Genomic DNA, 13,022 nt, shown 5'->3' with positions numbered 1-13,022 from the left:
AAAGGTTTCCCCCAGGCAGTAAGAAGCCAGGCCTTGAAATTGCTAGGCCATTAAATGCTAATCAAGGTGGTCAATTGCAACATTCACACCTACCTCAAACACACAGGAGTTTTTTCTCCTACCCTGGACATTCCACTGATATGTAAACCCCATTTTCTTAGTTTCCAGCAGACCACAACCTCTGAGGATGCCTGCCATAAATGTGGGCGAAACGTTAGGAGAGAATGCTTCTGGAACATGGCCATACAGCCCAGAAAACTCACAACAACCCAGGGCCCTTCCACACAGCCCTATATCCCAGAATATCAAGGCAGGAAATCCCTCATTGTCTGAGTGTGGACTCAGATAACCTAGTTCAAAGCAGATATTGTGGGATTTTCTGCCTTGATATTCTAGGATATAGGGGATATAGGGCTGTGTGGAAGGGCCCCCAGTGATTGGTAGCCCTTTTGGTGCTAATGTTGGATAGTGGTCCCTGGTCAAAAAACGGTTGGGAAGCACTACCTTAAACCCAAGATCCCGGTTGTCCGTGAGAGTCATTCGGTAGGGTCGTCCACGCACCTGGCTTCCCTGCTTTGCAAGCAAAGGGGGCGGGGTGGGGGAGGGGCCATGTCCCAAGCCGCGCCCCGGCGACTTCTTTGCGCCCCGCCCTCCCCTCCGGCGCGCATGCCTCTTTGGAGGCGGTGACGTCGCGGCGAAGGCCACGCCCCCTCTCCTCCCAGTTTTTGGGCGGGGAAAGGCAGAAGGGGGCGGCGGCCGCCGCGGTGGCGCTCCGGCAGATATAGCGCCCAGCCGCCCAAGCCCGGAAGCTCGCTTCGGAGAGCCCCGAAAGAGAGAGCGAGAGGGCGGCTGGCCTGCCCCCCCCCTCCTCCTCCTCCTCAGCATGGCCCTCTCCCCGCCGCCGGGCTTCCGCAGCCCCTTCGCCCGGCCCCGCTGCCTGGCCGCCGCCGCCCCCGCCGGCAAAGCCAAGCTCACCCACCCCGGCAAAGCCATCCTGGCAGGTAAGGATGTTGCTGAGGAGAAACTCCCGCCTTTTCTTTCCTGGCGGGACAAGGCCTGGCCGAAGTTGGCAACTTTCTGTGGGGCTGGGAGGCGAAAGGGAAGAGGGGGGCTGGCGCTGCCTTTCTCTTTCTCCGCCGACCCCTCAGCCCCCCTCCCCCGCTTCTCCGGTGTAAGACAAAATGGTCTCTTTTGGTGTGTTTCTCTCTCCCAGGAACGCATGGCCTGAGTGTGTGTCTCCCTCAAACCACTCCCCTTCTAAACATGCTGGCTGTATGTGTGGGAGCATCCCCTAGATTCGAAACACCTTGCATGCTTGAGTGTCCCTCCCAAATGCTTCCCCTGGTGTAGGTGGGGGGATCCCCTTAGGAATGCATTGCCTGAAGGTGTAAGCCCCCCAGCTGGGGATTATAGACTCATAGAGTTGGAAGGGACCCCCAAAGGTCATCTAGTCCAAACCCCCCTGACACATGGCCATCCAGCCTCTATTTCATAAAGTTGCAAGAGACCCCCAAAGGTCATCTAACCCAACCCCCTTCTGCCATGGCACAGTGGAAGTACCCCTGACACATGGTTATCCAGCCTCTGTTTCATCGAGTTGGATGGGACCGTACCTTGAGAAGCCAGGCTTGGCGATGTTTGTCTGTGCTCTTCTTACATCTCAAATAGACTACTGCAATGCGCTCTACATGGGGTTGCCTTTGAAGACTGTTCAGAAGCTCCAAGTAGTCCAAGGGGCGGCAGCTAGATTCTACACAGGAGCGGCGTACAGAGAGCACACACCCCTCCTGTTACACCAGCTCCACTAGCTGCTCATCTGCTACTGATCACAATTCAAAGTGCTGGCTTTAGCCTATAAGATGGTTCTGGCCTATCTTACCAGTCAAAACGTATCCCCCGCTATAAACTAGCCCAGACGCTAAGATCTTCTGGTGGAAGAGGGGCTGCTCTCAGTGCAGTTGGTGGGGACGAGAGACAGGGCCTTCTCAATGGTGGCCCCTCGGCTATAGAACTGCCTCCTCTGTGAAATCCGGTGGGCTCCCTCCCTCCTGTCCTTTAGAAACCAAGTTAAAATCTGGCTGTGGAACCAAGCGTTTGGAGAGTAGTACAAGGTTTTCTTTCAAAAAGATATCTCAATAAATCAATACACAGATTAAAATTGTACTGGGTTTAAAAACATATTGCTCTTCTTACAGTCAGGAAATTTTTTTCTCATGTTCAGGTGGAATCTCCTTTTCTTCAATTTGAACCCGTGGCTCCACTGAGTCCTAATTTCCAGGGCAGTAAAAATCAAGCCTGCTTCCTCTTCCTTAGGACATCCTTTCACATATTTATTTAGGGAATTTCTATACCGCCTTTCTCCTAGTGGACCCAAAGCGGCTCACAACATATTTAAAATCGACAATGTAACATAAAACCATTAGCTAAAACCAACCATAAGAGTTACATGAATTCTCCACAGCCTCGTCCATGTAACCTGTTAAAATTAAATTAAGTTAAAATCCATCTAAAATTCCTGTGTGAACCATCAGGTGTTAGGACATGGTTAAAATTCAGCTTATTTATACATGTCTCTCGTGTCTCCTCTCAACTTTCTCTTCTCAAGATAAACAGACCCAGCTACTTAAGATGCTCCTCATAGGGATTATTCATGGTCTCCAGACCTTTGATCCTTTCAGTCTCCCTCCTCTGGACACATTCCAGCTTGCCAATATCTCTCTTAAAGTATGGGGCCCAGAATTGGACACAGTATTCCAGGTAAAGACATCTAACCAAAGCATAACAGAGAGGCACCATGACTTCTCTCAGCCTAGACGCTAGACTCCTTCTGATGCAGCCCAAAAACCCATTGGCTTTTTTAGCTGCTGGATCACATTCTTGGCTCATGTTCAGCTTGTTGTCCACAAGCAACAAAAAAAAAAATGATTTGCTGCCAACTGCCATGCACAGTGGCAAGAGATGGCCATTACAGTGGCTGCTAGTGTAGAATTCCCTCTTTCAAAACAAAAGTGTTAGGACACCAAAGCTTCCAGCGATGGGAAAGAAAACCTTGGGGTGCAAATAATGCTCCAAAATGAATCCACTGTCATTGCCTTGGTTCATTGCTATGGAGTCATGTAGTTTGACAAGGTCTTTCGCCTTTCGTGCCTTGCATGTTTCCCCAAAAAGTGTTTCCACCCTAGCATCTTATAATTCTGGAAAGAAATTCACACACACATACACACAACCTTCCAAATGCACACAACCTGAACATTCAAGCTTCTAGTGGCGACTAAGTGTGGCAAAATGACTAGAGAAAGTTTGAAGAGAGGTTTGTTACTCTGGTCTTCTGCAATGCAAGTGGCGCATGGCTGAGCAGGGATGACACACTGAACATTGAACATAAAATTGTAAATAAACAATGAAATGATTACTTGACAGTGCATTGTTCAGTTGCAATGCTTTTAGTTAGCCTTCAGAGCTGCTTTGAGCTGTCCAGGAGCCTCCCCGTTTTAGGAGGGGTTCCCTGTATGTACCTATCAATGGGTTGTGCCTCCTGTTTGTTGTAGCCGAGAGGAGAGAAGACAACAGCCCACTGGGAGCTCCGCCTTGCCTGGCCCACCCTTGGTGTGCTATTGCCGCTGCCGCAAGCTGGTTGGCCGAGGGCAATCAGGCTCCGAGCCGCGCTACCTTTGTGTCCCTTTCCACCGATTATGCACAAGCCTCTTGTCCCTGGGCTCTCGCAGCCCATCTTGGCTGCTTCATTGTTTGGCTTCCCTTGTCAGCCCCTTCAGTTGAGCAAAGATAGAGATCTAGTGGTTTCTCAAAGCATCCCCTGCCTCGGAATCTCAAGGCTGGGCTACAATGCTTTTTGCAAATCACGGCTTGGGAACAATTCTATTTTGCATCATCACTCCTGGAATCTTCCAAAAAAAATAAAAAACAACTTTACCCAAGTTCCTGGGTGTGAACATTTTTTGTGGCCAGAACAAAGAGGGGTGTAGCTGCATGGAGGGAATGAAAGCATTGAACCCCAAATAAAAAAAAATCTCTTCTGTGAAATGTTCCTTCAGTACTCAAATTTCTAGTGTTGTGACACTGAAAATCTCACATATAACTTTTCTGTTCTCACTTTCCCTCGGTCACTCTGCCAGCACCTTTTCTTCAGTTGCCAAAACTGCATTTTCTAAAAGCTCAACTGAAGCTTTAGGTTATAGCAGTGCCAGAAATTTAGGGACTGGAAGAAAAATTAGTGGTGAGGAGAAACCTTATTTGGGGAGCAAGTAACTCTCTGCACCTGTGGCATCTTTTGCGAAGACTGAATTTGCTGCAATGCCAAAGCTATCTATAGGCCAGAGAGCCTCACTGTGCTGTTACAAAACCTGTGGATCTTCATAATTTTGTGGGATTTGTTCATTGTGTTTTGATAGGGCAATAAAGGTATTGCTCCTTTGTGGATTTCATTTTATGGCCCTCACGGTTACCCCTGAATATACTATTTCTCTGTATTGAATATGCTATTTCTTTGTTTGAGACAAAATAGGTTTGTTTCAAGACTTACCATTCCAAGATCAGTTTCAGGAATGAGCAAATTCTTCTAGCATGAGCTTTCATGTACTGTTGCTCTGGTGCATGGCATACTCTTCAATTCCTTTTGGATCATGGACAAGGCTGGGCTGGTATTTGGAGAGGTTGGGTGACCGAAATGTTGAAGATAGTCAAGGCTGACAGTTCCATGAATAATATTGAGTAGTCACGGGAGCCCCCGGTGGCGCAGTGGGTTAAAGCCCTGTGCTGGCAGGACTGAAGACCGACAGATCGCAGGTTCAAATCCGGGGAGAGGCAGATGAGCTCCCTCTATCAGCTCCAGCTCCTCATGCGGGGACATGAGAGAAGCCTCCCACAAGGATGATAAAACATCAAAAATCATCTGGCGTCCCGGCAGACAGCCAATTCTCTCACAACAGGATGCTCCTGACACGACAAAAAAACAAAACAAAACTGGTGGGTTAACATCAGGGCTGGGGATTGTGTTGAACTGCAATTCCCATCACTGCTTAGCCAGTGTGTGTGTGTGTGTGTGGGGGGGGGGGGGTTGTTTGCATTGAAGGCCAACTAGCTTATGTGTAAAATGAATTATTTGAGCTACATGCCATTTTCTAAAAAATGCATTTTGTGAGATTGAATCCCAGTCTTGGGTAGAAAATTATCGATGATTGATCGACTGGAATTGCTGATTTTTTTTGTTTTATAGTGTAATGGTAATAATTCATTTTTAAATTATATATATATATATACACACACACACATATTTCAGGATTTATGCACCCCTCTAAAACCTATTAAACACTTTTTTAAATGTACTTTTTTGCCTTAGCTGAAGCAGCTCTTGGTCTCTTCAGCCTCTGCATTTATTCTGGACCTATCTCTTTTCTATGCTGCTGCAGAAGAATTCTGTTGCTAACCTTTGGCTTTTTGCTGTCTGTTAGTCAGTGCGCCCCATCTCTTTATGACGGGGACAAGCATCTGGGAATGGGGTGATGTGAGGCATTGGATTTTGAAGGCTGCAATCCGCCCTTGCAGACTGACTTCGGATATTTTGACACTCTGCATATTTGCAAAAGGAGATACAACACATGACAGGTCAAGGAAAATGATCCAGTGGCCCTTTCATACTACAGTTAAATCACTTTCTTATCACATTAAGTGCTGTGACTTCATACTGCGGGATCCTGGATTTGATCATTTTGTGAGGTGTTTAAAGCCCAAGGAACCTTAATTTCATCATCCCCTAGAAAGTGGGAGTGAACTACAGCTCTATACCAGAGATTTCTAAGCCCCTCACTATGGAGTGCTATCAAACTATCGGCACTACTGCATCTCCAATCCATTTTACGTGATAGTTGTGGACCATGGGGGAAACTCTTAACTTGGCTTTCCTACCGTAAAATAAACTGTGCCGTCTCTGTAATTTGGAGTCATCCCAGTGATTGATTCTCTTGAGTTTATTACAGGTTTTAGCAGGTGAGTGTGAGAAGAAGTGCCAAATTACTGTGTTTGACAAGCTGATTTATAGTGTTTATGTGTCTGCCTTATAACAAGCAACAAAAAAAAATGGAACTCAGGAATAAATATTTACCACTGGATGAAGAATTCCCAGCAGTTGGTGGAAGGTCTGAGATAAAATACATTTACTACTATATTGGTTTAATGTACACCCTGCCCTTTCTTCCCAATATGGTGCTCAGATGGGGGGCTGGCATTCAGATGGAAACAAAATATTCATTGAAATGTACAATCTTTTGGATACATCAGAAATATGGAGCAAGTACCCGGGCTGACAAAAGATCAGGCTATATACAGGTTGGGTATTCCTTCACCCCCCCCCCCCAAAAAAAAACCAAAAACCCAAAACAAACCCAAACAACATTCAGATTGGAGGCTGCTGGGAAGGGGAGAGGGTAAGGGACACAAATCATTTGAAAAATATTAAAGTTCCTAGTTAGGGAGCCAGCTAGGAAGATCTGTAAGCATTTTGGAGTGAGAGGGGGTTGACCTGCCTTCTTTGGAGCTTTAATTGCCTTAAACAAACCGATCTGCCAGGGGAAGTAATAAGCAGCATTCCTGCCAAGAGAGAGCTATCAATCCTTTCAGGCCAAGAAAATTGGCACTGGGAGGACTTCATTTTGTCAAATGTGCTTCTGGGTATGCTTGAAATATGTTCTGCCTGCCTTGTTTTTAAATGATAAAACAACTAAAACAATTATTTCAACAAATCTGTCTTTTTTTTAAGCGGTCTGGTTGGAGTCCGTTTTAAAATGTTGGTGTCTCATTCTGTGAACAATGTATTAGATGTAGGGAAGCAGCCTTAGACCAAAGTTTTGCTTGCTTCTTGGGGGAATTGTGAATATAAAATTGGGGGTGACCATTTGTACGAGTGGAATAGGTATAAATAAACTGAGTTTCCTTGGCAGGATATTTAGCTTGGCATTGTCTACACCAACTTTCCTTCTACTTGGCACCATGTAGCAGTGTTGTACTATAACTCCCATCATCCTTAGGATGGTTGGAGATCATGGATGCTGCAGACAGGACTTCGGCTGAGCACCAAGTTAAGGGTGGTGGGTTCCCCCTTTTCACCAAAACAATTACTACACTTGATCTTAGCCAAAAGGCTGAGAAGCGATGGAGTGTGATCAGGTCTTGTCAGGCCTTGTTGTTCTGTTTCTTATTGTGATATGGCCTAAGGGCTAATCAATAAAATTACTACTACTACTACCAAAACAATTGCCATCCTGAAAAAGTTGTGGCATTGACAACCTCGACAGATCAAAAGTCAGTGTGTTATTTCAGGAGCATAACGTACTCTGTGTGTAATTTGGTTTGGCACATTGCATATTTGATATATTTAATGTACAGTGGGTTCAGAAAATAATCACAAATTGAATTTACTTTAAAATTGAGCTTCAATGTTCTCAGCTGTGAGGAACCCCTGAATTGCAAGGAACCTCTTTGGTTTTGCCAGTTTGTGATAAGTAGGTTGTTCTGGAAAAAAAAAATCATTCCACTTTTTTTAACCTGGACCTTCATATCTCTAGTTGGTTCTGGTTAAAGTGGTATCCAACTGCTGTGACTGCATGGTGTGGGTACACTGTAGTTCCTTGCAGCTTCAACTCACATTGCTTCTTTTTTTAAAAAATGAAAGTGTTGGTAGAGAATTGGCTGGGATGTCTTACGGTATGTCTTGCTCTGAATTGGGGAGGCAGGTACTTCAGCTGCCCTTCTTTTGCCGGGCTCTCTCTCTGGCTGGCTTTGCATTCTCTGTGTGTGCCAGGCTAAGTTGGGCGCGAGCCCTGGGCTGCCTCCCACAACTTACTCACTCATGCAGTACTGCTCGCTGACAGTTCCCTGACATTGCAGGCACCCTGGCTCATTCTTCTCTTGGAACGCTTTGTGGCCTGAATATTTATTTGGGGGTGAGGGGAAGAAGGGATGTTTACCTGTGTCTGTATCCTCCATTTCTGTGTGAACTTGGGAAAAAATGGACCATGAAGAAAGCTGATAGGAAGAGTATCCACTCCTTTAAAATCTGGGGCTTGAGAAGGGGGTCTCCAGATACTGTGAAAAATGGGTCTGAGAGCAAATCAAGCCAGAACTTTCCCCTAGGAGCCAAAATCAACCTGTTGTACTTTGGACACATGACGAAACAACATAACGCACTAGAAAAGGTGGTGAAGTTTGGTCAAATTGAAGGCGGTTGGCAATTGAGTGTATTACAAGGAAACTATAGAGGCCCTGAGTTTACAATACTTGCAAAGGGCAATTGATGACTGGAACCACTGGAACCATTGGTTGCATTCAAATTGAAAGCAACCAATATATAGCAATCATCTGCAATCACTTTGCCTAGAAATTGTGAAAGACAGGAGCAAAAATGATGACTTTTAACTCTCTTTTGTTGAGTTCAGAATGGTATCTGTGATTCTCTTTCCTGCACTTTATCCTCTCGACAGGCTTGTGAGGTAGGTCAGGATGCAAGGGTGAGATTTCAGACCTCGCCTCAAATTTTGGGCACCACAGGGGAAGAAGGATATGGAGAGGATGGAACACATTCATAGGAGGGTGACCAAAATGGCCAAAATTCTTGAAACCAAGCCTTATAAGGAACAGTTGAGCTGGGACTGTTTGGGTTGAAGGAGAGAAGACTGAAAGTTGATGTTTTAACCATGTCGAAATACCTGAAGGAATATCGTATGGAAGATGCTGCTCCTGAGACAAGGATACAAACCATTCAGATTGCAGAAAAAGATATCCCATCTAAACGTTTTGGCCACATAGACTGCCTCAAGATGTGTTTCAGAGGATTTTAAGTTAATGGTCTCTCCTTTAGAAGTTTTGAAGGAGAGGTTGAATGGCCATCATTTGGGTGTTTTCATTGTACAGGGTTAGTCAAAATGCATAGGCCAATAAGCCATTCAATTGAATGGCTTATTGGCCTATGCATTTTGACTAACCCTGTATATTTCTGCATGGCACAGCATTGGGCTGGATTGGCCCTTGTGATCCCTTCCAATTCTAATATTCTCTGAATTTAAACTAAAAGCATCAGAAAGTGACAAGTAAAATCCTACGGAGATATTCCTGGGGCAAACATACAGAGTGAGAGGCCTTCTAGGACGATAACCGCTTAACTGTCAGATTATGGCATACAAAACCACTTTGTTTGCTTTGGCTGCGAAAACTTCACCCAGTCAATCTGAATGCTGTTGTTGTGGACTGCGCAGGGGAGTCACTAACTGGACTTTAGCATGTAGTTTATTCCTCTCAAATGTATTTTCTCCTGTAGTTTGTGCTAGGCAAAACTATCCTAAAATATAGCAGAGCATCCAAAAACAAACAGGATACAAAAGTTGAGCATCAGCTCATTAACAAGCAGTGTGTGAAGTGCCATGTGATGTGACTGTAGAGAATTCAGAGCTTAGGAGGCAAACATGCAGAGTCCAATCTTAAAAAATCACAAAAGGTTTATATACAATTATAAAAAACAACTGCATTTCTTAATAATCAAGAACTGCGTCTGAGCTACTCTTAACACCCATCTCTTCTAAGGTTTCACGAGAGGGAAAAACAATCACTACATCTCTCTGACACACATGCAGAGTGATATCTCAAAGCACGCAGCACATACTCAGATGTAAGAAACCCAAGTCAGATTCAAAGAAAGCTTTCAGTAGAAAAGTATCCATTTTACACAACCAATGAGAATGAGAGCAGAAACACAGGGGAGAGAAGAAATTACCGTATATTCTGGCATATAAGATGACTGGGCGTATAAGACGGCCCCCAACTTTTCCAGTTAAAATATAGAGTTTGGGATATATTTGCCGTATAAGACTACCCCTCTTCCAACCCACACCAAATAAAAATTTAAAAAGCATCAGATTTTATTTCAATATGGTAATTTTCCTGTTATTGTACCATCTTCTCTGCCTCTCAGATCTCGCACATGGGCACCTGCACCACTTCACTGCAGGCTTCAGGAGCAAGATCTGAGAAGCAACGGAGGAGGTATGGTAATAGGATATAAGGGCGGGCCAGACAGGTAAAAGAGTTGTGTTTTTCTGGGCCCATAGCCACTCTTATCTCTTTTTTCCATACCCCGGGCAACTTGCTCCGGCCTTCACTTACACCTTCCTGGCCAGGTGCCCCTTCACCTCACCATTGGGACCGCATTAAGTCCACAAATTCTGATGAATGGATTTTCTTCTACCGTACTTGTACAGCGTCGCCCTTAATGCTTTCATACAGTCTCTGCATACGGCAGGGACACGGCCATTGCCATTTTTGAGCTTCCCCAACCATACGCGGCAACCACAAATTCTCCAATCCGATTGGCAGTTTCAACACCCGCTCTATAAGACGACTCCCACGTATAAGACTACTCCTGTGTATAAGATGACCCCACGTATAAGACGACCCCTGACTTTTGAGAAGATTTTCTTGGATTAAAAAGTAGTCTTATACACCAGAATATATGGTAGATATATTCCAACTGTCATACAGGAGACATGGGGGAAGGGAAACCCTGAGACTATTCTCATCCTAACTAAACTGTTCCTCATTGAGGACTTGAGACTTGGCAGTGTGGGGTTAAATTCCAACAGTTTGTAATGACTTTTAGTCAAATATAATAAAAGGCTAACTGACTGCAAACTGCTAACTCGTGGTATGAAAGATATGTATCGACTTCCTCATTGCTTTGACACTCAGAAGACTTTAAGAGTATGAGGTAGCACTTGAACAGTATTCCTCCTCCATTTCATGAAGCCACTGTTCTGCAACTATAAAAATAAGAGAAAGGTTAGCAGCACCTCAAAAGGGGTGAGTTTATCCTCCATCCAGTTGCAGTACCACCAATCATTATTGAAGAGAAAGGCATTATTAACAGTAGGTGCTTCATTGTTCGTACCTGGTGACGTCTCAACTGTCAATCCATACAGCTGCCTTGACCTTTTCTGGCTTACAGTTCTAGACAATATCTTGTCATGCTTCTTGGGTAAATTTTATGCTTTGATAGCAAAGGGATTGTGAAAGCAGAGATACCTGGAAGACTGTCCTTTTTCCTGTGAAACGGGCAGGTTTCTTTGCTCCCTCTCCTCTCTCTCGGGCATTATCTGTGTCTTCTGTTGACCGATTGTGTTTACCAACCTGGCGACATAATGTGCACAGAGGAACCACTGCGCAATATTTGCCGTTCTTTCTCCATGCGTGTGTGCATTGAGCCCTGTGGCTCCAAGCTCTTTTATCATCTCAACTGACAGGCCCTGGGTGGCCCTCTTGTTGACTTGCCAGCAAGAAATCATGATTTAAAATAAAGTCTGGGGCTACATTTGGTGGTCTGTGAATGAAGTGCTTTCATCTGATGATAACAGAAAATGTCTGACTACAACAAAAAGGGATCCCCCCTCCCCTGAGATACTGAACGTTTGGTGTATATCAATCTTGTACACAGTTTTGAAGCATTGCTTTGCAAGGCTGAGCGAGCTTGGTAGTATGCCTTGGTCAGAACAGTATCTTTTGGGAATTCTAAATGTTTTGGACTCCCAAGTCCTATCATTCCTTCTTGTCGACCATGCTGGCATCTGGGAGGTGAAGTCCAAGGCATCTGGAATGCCAAAGCATTCCTCATTGCATAGTCCAGACTTTACCTTAATTTTTACAACAGCATGATTGTGACCCACTAGTCTGGCTTTTTTTTAAGCGCAAATCACACCATTGATTTTTTTGGCAACATTTTTTGCTAAATACATTTGAGCTAAGAACTCGTGCCACAAAATGTGGGGAAGCGTGCCGTTCAAAAGTTTTGAATGGTGCAATTGTCCAAGAAATGCTAGGGAAGTCAGTTTGCGTACAGCTGAGGATTTAGCTAAACACATTGGATGAAAATGGCTCCTGTGTGATGCTAAATTCACACATTGTATCCCTCAGTGGTTCAGGAGTGGGCAGCGTCTGGTATGGAGACCATGTTCCCGCATTTCTGGTCCTGCCATGCTCTGCTCCAGGAAAACTGGTTTCCCCTACAAAGTGATTGATTCCTAAAACAAATTTGGAGAGGGATATGTTTTCCCAGTTGCCTTACAGGAATGGTCTCTACAATGCAGGGAAAACAGCTTTAACTGCCTGTTTTGTGAGGACTTTGACCCCCTCTAGACTCCATTCTTGTAAGATGACAAAGTCCAAACCCGACCCCCCTATGCTGCTGTCATATGGGTGCGCGATGAGTGGCTCTTGGACTCTGCGCCTGTGCTTACTTTTTATCTGGAGCCAAAGGACAGTCAATGTGTGCCCTTTGCTGAAGGTCGTTGGCATATGTATCTCTGAAGTGGTGACAAGTCTCTCCCATAGCCCTTGCAAGCCAGGAGACTTTCCCTTTCCCCTACTTGGCGGCCCAAAGTCCTCTTCCCTTTTCAAAGCCACCCATTGGCTTCTCTACTTTGCCACTAGTCAGGGGGGAATGCTGTCCTCCTCACAGCAGATTCCATCCCACTTCCCTCCTCAATGCTTTATTGCTGTAGATAGAAGCATTCTTGTTCTTAGTGCAGGGAAGTCTTTATTTGTATTTGCTCGTAGACCTCAGGGTTCGAAAGGGCTTTACTCAGTGTTTCTCCGCTTGTCCCTTTTTCAGTTCCAGAAACACAGAAAGTGATGTTGATCTACAAGTGTAAACTTACTTACTTAGGCGATCCCTCATTGTCTTGAGTATGATTGTTCTCCAAGTTTGGTGTTCTGGCGGTGGGTACATAGGTGACTGTCGAGCCCTATTCTTGACCTATATGTTCTCCCACAGTTAGGGCATCAGTTTCCAGTTGGAAGGTAGTCCCAGTCAGGGTTGGCTTGACGCGCCCTCCTCTTGGCACATTTCTCTCTTTCGCCCTCCATTCGTGCCTCTTCAAATTCTACAGCACTGCTGGTCACAGCTGACCTCCAGCTAGAGCACTCAAGGGCCAGGGCTTCCCAGTTCTCAGTGTTCATGAAACAGTATT

At 45.1% G+C, this 13,022-nt stretch overlaps 1 protein-coding gene and 1 pseudogene across 1 annotated transcript in view; one reads left to right on the top strand and one right to left on the bottom strand.

The window, feature by feature from the left end:
* Positions 1-739: 739 nt before the first annotated feature.
* Positions 740-13,022, top strand: part of SLC25A1 (solute carrier family 25 member 1) — a 39,148-nt gene continuing 26,865 nt past the window's right edge. The window contains exon 1 of the mRNA XM_060785932.2: positions 740-1,001. Coding sequence (XP_060641915.1) covers positions 884-1,001 — 118 coding nt within the window. The 5' untranslated portion in view covers positions 740-883. The remainder of the gene's footprint in view (positions 1,002-13,022) is intronic.
* LOC132782199 (U2 spliceosomal RNA) lies at positions 7,093-7,166 on the bottom strand (annotated as a pseudogene).

This window comes from Anolis sagrei, chromosome X (genome assembly GCF_037176765.1).
Source record: "Anolis sagrei isolate rAnoSag1 chromosome X, rAnoSag1.mat, whole genome shotgun sequence".
Lineage (NCBI taxonomy): Eukaryota > Metazoa > Chordata > Lepidosauria > Squamata > Dactyloidae > Anolis > Anolis sagrei.
The sequence above is the reverse complement of the archived record's forward strand: the minus strand, read 5'-3'. Positions and strand labels throughout refer to the sequence as shown.